The sequence below is a fragment of the Cydia fagiglandana genome, chromosome 15 (assembly GCF_963556715.1).
Source record: "Cydia fagiglandana chromosome 15, ilCydFagi1.1, whole genome shotgun sequence".
Taxonomy (NCBI): domain Eukaryota; kingdom Metazoa; phylum Arthropoda; class Insecta; order Lepidoptera; family Tortricidae; genus Cydia; species Cydia fagiglandana.
The window spans coordinates 5,725,069-5,733,561 of NC_085946.1; the positions used below are offsets into that span (position 1 = coordinate 5,725,069).

The 8,493-nt window shown below is 35.0% G+C and overlaps 1 protein-coding gene across 1 annotated transcript; it reads right to left on the reverse strand.

The window, feature by feature from the left end:
• Window positions 1-3,889, reverse strand: LOC134671572 (brachyurin-like). Its single transcript, XM_063529432.1, has 5 exons — window positions 3,677-3,889; window positions 2,708-2,975; window positions 2,150-2,245; window positions 1,401-1,594; window positions 1-105 (listed from the first exon to the last, which is right to left on the reverse strand). Exons 1-5 carry the CDS (start codon window positions 3,887-3,889, stop codon window positions 1-3), a joined length of 876 nt encoding a protein of 291 aa, XP_063385502.1.
• Window positions 3,890-8,493: the final 4,604 nt, after the last annotated feature.

An 8,493-nucleotide genomic window follows, 5' to 3' on the forward strand; every position in this document is an offset into this window, starting at 1 on the left:
TTAATTCACGGAAGAAATCCAAGACACATAGGACGTGACTCTCGCGTAGCCAGCAGGCAGACCGATGGCGCAACCTTGAGACGACCCGAACGATGTCACACCGATCTGAAAAATAGTTAGTTAATAATTAAGAACTTACGGTCCGATTCAAACTTTAAGATAGTCAGTTAATAGATATAGAAACGATATGGACTACGTTTCTTCAAACAAAAACATCACTTTTGACACATCTAATCCTAATCGTTTCTAGATCTATTAATTGACGTATCTTAAAGTTCGAATCAGGCAGTCAGACAAGTCATGTAAACAATTTGACATAGGGAAATTCGCCAGTAACTGGCCACATTTAGTAACTGGCCGCCCTAAACTAAAAATGAACTCTATTCACCTATAAACAGAATTCATATTAGTAAGTATAAGGGGTTTCAGTAACTGGCTAGCTTTAAATTTAATAACTGGCCACCTTATACTAAAATGAATTCTATTTATAGGTGAATAGAATTCATTTTTAGGTTAGGGCGGCCAGTTACTGGCTATACATGTTTTTTTTATTTATTTCTCAATTTCATAAATATAACCATCATTAAAAAGAACCTACATAAGTACAATAGAGATTTAGGTTGTTTCTGTACAATTATTATGAATGGAAAAGGATATCAATACTGCGCTTTGAAACTTTCCAGCTTTCAGTTTATTGTTTAGAGAAATGTTTCGTCAAAAAAGGAAGGTACTGCCAGCACCTAAATGTTGAATTATTGAGAAAAGGAACAGTTTTGCTGCGAGATTGAATTAGAGATAAAATATATAAAACCTAGGAATAGGAGGAAGTCGATACAACTCAAATAATACTGTGGGCTCATTTTGCTCGCAGAACCGATTTCCGCTCCAGCAAAAATATACTACGTAATTGAGGATCCAATTTACGAAGGTCGTTGTCAAGGTGGGTCATCACAGGAGTAGGTATATAGGTATGGCTCGAATCATATTTTTATTGGCATGGGTGCTAGGCAGTTTGAGTCACCTTTACCTATCTCTTACCCAGCAAAACAAACCCATATGTTTTACTACAGAACAGCGGCAAATTATTTTAAAGTCACCTAATTTCGGCACCTTTCAAACATTAAATCAAAAATTCAACATGGAAATTGAAGTAAAATAAAGTATACTGCGATATAATTTCATTGTTTTTTTTAAGCCTATCCGTGACCACAGCTGGTGCAACTCAGCTGAAACGTCGGAAGTTAAGCCTTAGCTTATTCTTCTTATTCTTATTCTTCTTAAATAATGAAATTATATCGCGGATTTAATTACACAAACGGGTCTAGTTTGTGTAATTAAATATGTGTACAAAACGCGAGAGGTAGGTAAATAGGTAGGTAGTGTAAATAAAGTAGGTATACCAGTGTAGGAACGCCATTAATGTTAACAGCCAGAGGACCACCAGAGTCGCCACTGCAAGTTCCTTGACCGCCGGCGCCGCTGGTGCAAATGTTTGTGTCGGTGATATAGGGTCTGTAGACTTCATCACATACGCTGTTGGAGATCACGGAGAGAGTCACGGCACTTAGACGTTGAAGGATGCTGATGCTTCCACCTAGAAAATACAATTTACGGTTTTCAATTGTTATTGGTTACGGCCATTTTCAGTAACAAAGGAATTTTATTAAAAATTTAATATTATTTTAGTTTCGCAGGTATGTTTATGTTGATATACATGACATACCTAGGTACATATGTGCCGATATAAAGTATAATATCATTAACTCTTAAATGAAGTTGTGTGAAGCTAGTTTTCATATGTAAAAGCTGTTGGAACACAATTACCCAGTGGCGAGCAAAGGAGGCACATTTTATGGTCCGACCATACTGAACTGAACATACTATGACTTCGTTATGTTGCTATTTTATATTTTTTGGAATTTTCACATTTTATGATACGATAAATTAGATTAGATTAGATTTATTTATTTCACAACATATAATTACAGTACAAAATTAAATTACATTTATGTCAATTTATAAGAATCTATATTGTGTTCGTCAGCAATAATAGCAAGATAATCCATATAAATTGATTTCATTCATTATACATAATATGAAAAATTTCACCTGATATATTTTGGTTCTTATATTACATAGGAATACATACCGTCGGAAGTTAGGCCGTATCCAGAAGCGAGCGCGTTAGCTCCGACAAAAAGATTTGAAGCATCATTGAAGGGCAGAGCGATTGTCTGGATTACATCTGTAATTGAAATTTTCCAAATATTACGAGTAAATAACCCCCTTATTCATAAAAAAAAATACAAGTCTCAAGTAGTTAATTTATGTTTGATCCCTTTCTAACAAATAATGATGAAACACAAACGATAAATAGCTAATTGAGGTTTGAAATGCCCTTATAAATACATACCAAACATTTACAAGAGTTAGGTAGACCTTAAACTTGTCACAAGCTGTTAATTTCTGTCACGAAACCTATGAACTAAAATATTTCTTACTTGTGAGTATATCTTTAATTATCCAACCACATTTTTTTTTATAATAGCTAGGCTGAACTTAATCCAGGATAAAATAGAAAGACAAAGGGCTTAAGAAAGTCTACTAGATGTCTAAATCTCTTTGCATTAGTGGTGCATAGAAGATAGATATATAGATAGATATCAAGATCGTCTATATTTAACGATTAGTTTTAATGAAAACTTACTAGAAAGGGTGACCGCAGGTATGCGAAGGATGGCAATATCGTTGGCAATCGTTTGAGGATTCCAGTTAGGGTGGACCTCAACATCTGTAGTGGTGAGCCGCACTCCGCCGGTGAACAGCAAGTTGGACCCATGGACTGTTTGGAAGGAGTTGGCAGTGATGAACCCATCGTGGTAGCAGTGGGCAGCAGTAAGCACACGGGTAGTGGAGATGAGGCTGCCACCGCAGACTGATGTCAAAATCCAGAGGATTGTGATGACGAGACCAACCTACGAGAAATATTTGTTCTCTCACAAATCTGCATTATAACAACTACAAAGAGATACTGTTTTATCATCTTTCAAGCGAGTTTATATCGGGTGTGGCTAGTAATACCAGAAAAAAATTAAAGTGTAAGTAGGCTGTACTCAGGTCATACTGACCAATATTTGATCAGCGACTTTTAAAAATAACTAAACTTACTTACTTACTTTACTTTGACTTTTGATTTTTAATAGATACATTTTAAAGTTTGATTCTAAGACGCAATGCATTGCGAATTTTGTTACGATTAAGGTGATCACAATGATAACTGATAATGACGTATATTGAAGATAATATTTAATTTGTGTAAAAAATAGTAAGTCTAAATACTTCTTAAGTTATTGAACAAAAGTGTCACCGTTTGAGGAGTACAATCCATATTTTAATTATTTGCTCGTGTTACAAGCCACACCCGGTATACTTGTACTTATATAGATGTAGTTTATATAAATTTTCGCCGAGACGTTATTTAGAGATCTGATCGAGTAATTCAGAACAAAAGCTGACGTACATCATACCACCAATTGGCAGATTTGTACTGAAATAAACGCTAGCGTGAACGTAACTTACTTTCTATGAATCTTGCTCGTACTGACATATTAGATATTAGTGACACTGTCAGTGACTCATGAGACATGGAACAGTTAGATAATAATGCAAAACTTACTTGGTAGGGAACTTGACTGACGTCAGCAATGGAACCGCCCACAATCCTTTGACCTTCCAAAGTTAACTGTCCTTGTTCTTCAGCCAATTTGATCTTCCTAGCCAAAGGAATACCAATCTTTCCATGGTAACCTCTAGCAGATACTTCTGTAGCAGAATCTTCTGCGTATGAGGCAGCAATAGCCAAAGTCAACAATACAGTTAACACCTTCATTATATCGAAGAACTGTGTTATTTAATATTGAAATCATTTATTTTATATGATGCCTTTATCTAATCTTTCAGACGAGTTAATTAGCTCGGATTAAGAAATTTCATGCTTCGAATTGATCGATGTACTTATTTGGATGTGATTGCATATTATCAAAATACAGATTGCGTACTATTTTAGCTGTAATATAATGTAAGTTGCCTATTTTATTTCATTGAAGATTTTTAACTTCAATTTGTAAGTAGTTAAATGGGATCCTATTTCATCGCATAATAATTGATTGTCATAATGTAATGTTACGCATAAATCTCTTTTCGCATATTTTTTCTCCAGCTGAAACAGAAAGTAATTGTCAAAATATTTTGCATAGGTTGTGTAGAATAAGGTTAGGTTAGGTTTGTGTTATAATTTTTCAGAAATGTTAATATTTCCAGCACAATAACAATTATGCGAAATGAGTTTTATGCGTAACATTACATTAGGACAATCAATCGTTATGCGACCCAATATGGACCCGTACAATGTTAAAATTAACCATACGAAATAATTCGGCCCGCAATGTAAAACAAACACACAAGTAACGAGATACGAGCTTTTTAAAGTAACTGCCAACGCTTGTTGGCATCGAATGATGGTCTCCATGGTCTAGATCTTAACCCAAGTTTAAATTTATCACGTCCAGTCTCGGAGTAAATATCTATGGAGCGGCCATTAACAGGCGTTCCCCTCTGCAAAAAGATCGCGGCCGCCGGTCAAGGAGGTTATATAAAACTAGTTGCCACACGTCATACGCCATTCAGCAAACGTCAGTCTAAGCGGAATGATAGGAGCCGAAAATGCCGAATTGCAGCGTTTTCTCATGCAAAATGAGATCGGAAACGTCTAGTCTACAAAAAGAACACGTTTCTTATCATATTTAAGTACTATTACATCTAAATATTTTATTATCAAATAGTGCATTAATTTTGCAAATAACTAAAAAACATTGTCAATCTGACAGTGATACCAGTGATATGATATTAGATCTAATTTAGGGTAATTCTAAAGAAGACTTTCTAAATATTAATTAGGTACGAGTAGAATTTCTAATAGGAAATATTATGCGAAACTCTGCGTAGGGGGCGCGACTACCACAATCCATCACAATCTGGGGGTCCGCCGCGGAACAAGAAAATTTAAATTTCGTTATCTAACCTCTCTATCACTATTGCATATTTGAGCGATAAAGAGAAAAGAGAAAATTTACTAGCTAGCTTAGTGCTACACTCTGGTGGCAGAACATTGCAGTAATATGCCCTATTTGCTATGCTTTTTGTTATATAATTTATGTAACACATTATTTTTATATAACACCTTAGTTTCATATCAACCTAATCTATTTAATCAAATTAATAGATCTATAAGAATAAAGAAAAGGGGGACGGGGGATCAAAAAGTAGTCGAAAACATCTCGCGTGATTTGTGCACAACCCCTAAATAACGTAAAATTACCGATAGACTATTTTTTGAAAATTAATTTTTCCTTTAGTTTCTACATATAGCTGGTCAAGCAGATCTTGTCAGTAGAAAAAGGCGGCAAATTTGAGAAATGTAGGCGGGAAGGAATATCGTCCTATAGAAAATTAGAATTTCGCGCCTTTTTTACTGACAAGATTTGCTTGACCAGCTATATATTTTTATTTAACATGTCAAATATATTATTAATTTAAGGTATTTACGGCTGTCACTTTCCATAAATAGGCACTTTTAATTTATTACTCTGGTATCACCGTACCAATATTAGTGATGGGACACCATAAAAACCAATGTCGGTAAAATCGATATAAACATATTAATGAATAATATACAGATGGTCATGATGACTAGCGAACACCAGCCATATCGTACAAACCTCAAGGTGTGATATTCCTAGGCAGATGATGATCTGCCTAGTGACCACCAGCCATATCGTGCTAACTTCAAGGTGTGATATTCCTAAGCAGATCATGAAACGCCGGCATGTCATGATCTGACTAGTGACCACCAGCCATACCGTTCAAACCTCAACATTTAGGCATATCGAATAAGTAGGATGTCCTAAATTTTAGCAAATGATAACCATTGAAATGGCTTGACATCCTACTTATAGTACGTGTTTGGGTAGCGTATGATTTTAGTACCTACCTAGTATCTACGCATTCTGCTCCAAATGCCACATAGAATGCAGCACTAGCAATGGCAAAAAATGCAAAAGGCAGATTATTAAATGGCGGCGTTTCATGATATGCCTAGGAATATCTCGATATGCCCGATTTTACGATCTACCGCCGATATAGGTATATACTAATTATCCCCTACTCAATATCCCTTAAATGACATCCTATGGCCGCGTTCCATCTCTGTCATCATGCAGATCTGCATGCTCGATAGTATATTGCATTGCTTTCAGAAGTAAACCAACATGTAAAATATTAACTAATGAACTGATAATAAAAAAATCATTCTATATCAGCTTGCAAGATTGGCCCTAAACAAATTGAGAAACTATTATGGTTAGGGAGGCGAATAGGGGAATTTTCGGCAATACTCGAGCGTGGCAGTTTAAGATATGAGAGATACCTTAGACCTAATAGAACAACCTTGTAAAGTATTTAGCTCTATATGTAGTGACGCGCGCCTAGGATAGACGATCAGATTAGTAAAAAAAAATGGATAGTCTGAAATACTCGAGCGCGTCAGATTAAGATATTGGGGGTTGATTTTAGTGTTTAAAGACTAAATTTAACTAATCTGACGATAAGTCCTTGACGCCGCCGAGTTATAGGGTCGCGAACTTGTAAAAAAAATACGTTAATCCGGCATTCTCGAGCGCGATTTTTTTATTTTTTATCTTGAAGAATGATAAAGATAAGATAAAAGATAAAAAATAGTTTCCGCATGACCGGAAGTGTGGAGGAGCCATTTCGTCTTCCTAAGAACGCGTTGCGGCATATAAGTCGCGAACGATACATTTTACAACAAAAAAAGTTTAAATAAACAAAAAAGGTAATTTTATTTTACACAAAAAAGGTCTCTTTACATTTTTGTCCAAAGTTAAAACTTTTTGACTTGAAGCATCATAAAAACTCAAACTCCCGGTTTTTTGAGTATATCTCGAAAACAGGTGTTAAAAAAAATTGATATGAAATAACGATGATTAAATTATGTGACTTTTATTATATCTCAAAAATTTTTTTTTTCTACAGCTTCTCGACAATTTTCGTGGACTCGGAAAAAGTTACGCGTATCTGTATACAAAAGTATTATTAACATGTACAGTTTCATGTATGTATATTATTCAATAGCCTGTTGATCCTCAAATTGTTTTTTGGACGTACCGTAAGCAAAACGAAGTGAAGAATTGAAGCAAAAAAAAAGGAATTTGCCATAAACATGTAATACAGACTGAGCGCTTCGCGGAAATATGCCGTCCTACCAGTATTTTTCCTTTATTTCGCAACATTGATGGTGGGGAAAGAAGCGGTAGAAGGGAATTAATTTTCGGTACACCCTAATATATATATATATATATATATATATATATATATATATATATATATATATATATATATATATATATATATATATATGTTTATGGTCCCCTAACGTAGACCTATGTGCCCTCAGTATGACGCCGATTGAAGAGAGAGAAAAGACCCGATGGTATATTTCTCGAATGTACAATTATAATCCAATTTTTATATCATTTCATTTTTTTATACAATAAATAATACACTTCGTACTACATTTCATCTACATTTACGTTGGTTGTATCTATTGCTTTATTGTCATTCTTAAATTCCCCGTTTTATCAAGGAGAAAGAAAGGAAAAAAAAGAAACCAAAAAACCTTTTTCGGTCAGATTAAGAGAACCCACCAACATTTTTGTCAGATTAAAAAAATATGCTTTCAGGATACCGAGATAAACCTCCCCTATGAAAATCTGACGCGCTCGAGTATTTCAAAAAAACTTTTTTTTTTGCATTTTCAAAAATTCATCGTAACTTATCGTCACGCCGAAATCGTCAGTTTTTTTAAAGGAAGCTTCCTTGGGGCCTACTTAACACCCCTTCCGAAAATCTGACGCGCTCGAGTAAATTTTTTTTTTTTGCATTTTTGACTACTTTATATGCCTACCCCCACCACGCAAACCGGCAGATTAGTATACCGTTGTTATCAGAGGCACTCGGGAGTCGGGGCATACGTAGTATGAATATCTGGCGCGCTCGAGAATGCCCAAGCAACTGTTTTTTTTTAACATTTTTGAAAAACCGTACACGCCAAACCCACCGCTAAAATGGTTTTTGCCATACGAGCTTTTCTTTTCGAAATTATTTTATCTTTCGATTTTGATAGGTCTCGACGGCGCCGTTGAATTACGCCATTTAGCTACCTCGCCTCCCTAACTATTAGAAATAACATCTAAACAATACAAAAATTGAAAGTTAGTAAAATGCTGGTACAAAGACTTGATATTGTATTATTATTATAATTGATAAAAGCAGAAATTAAAATTCAATGTCAATTTTATCGACAATATTATCGACGCGTCCCTCGCACTATCTAGGTTTACTTAGAACTGACGTCAT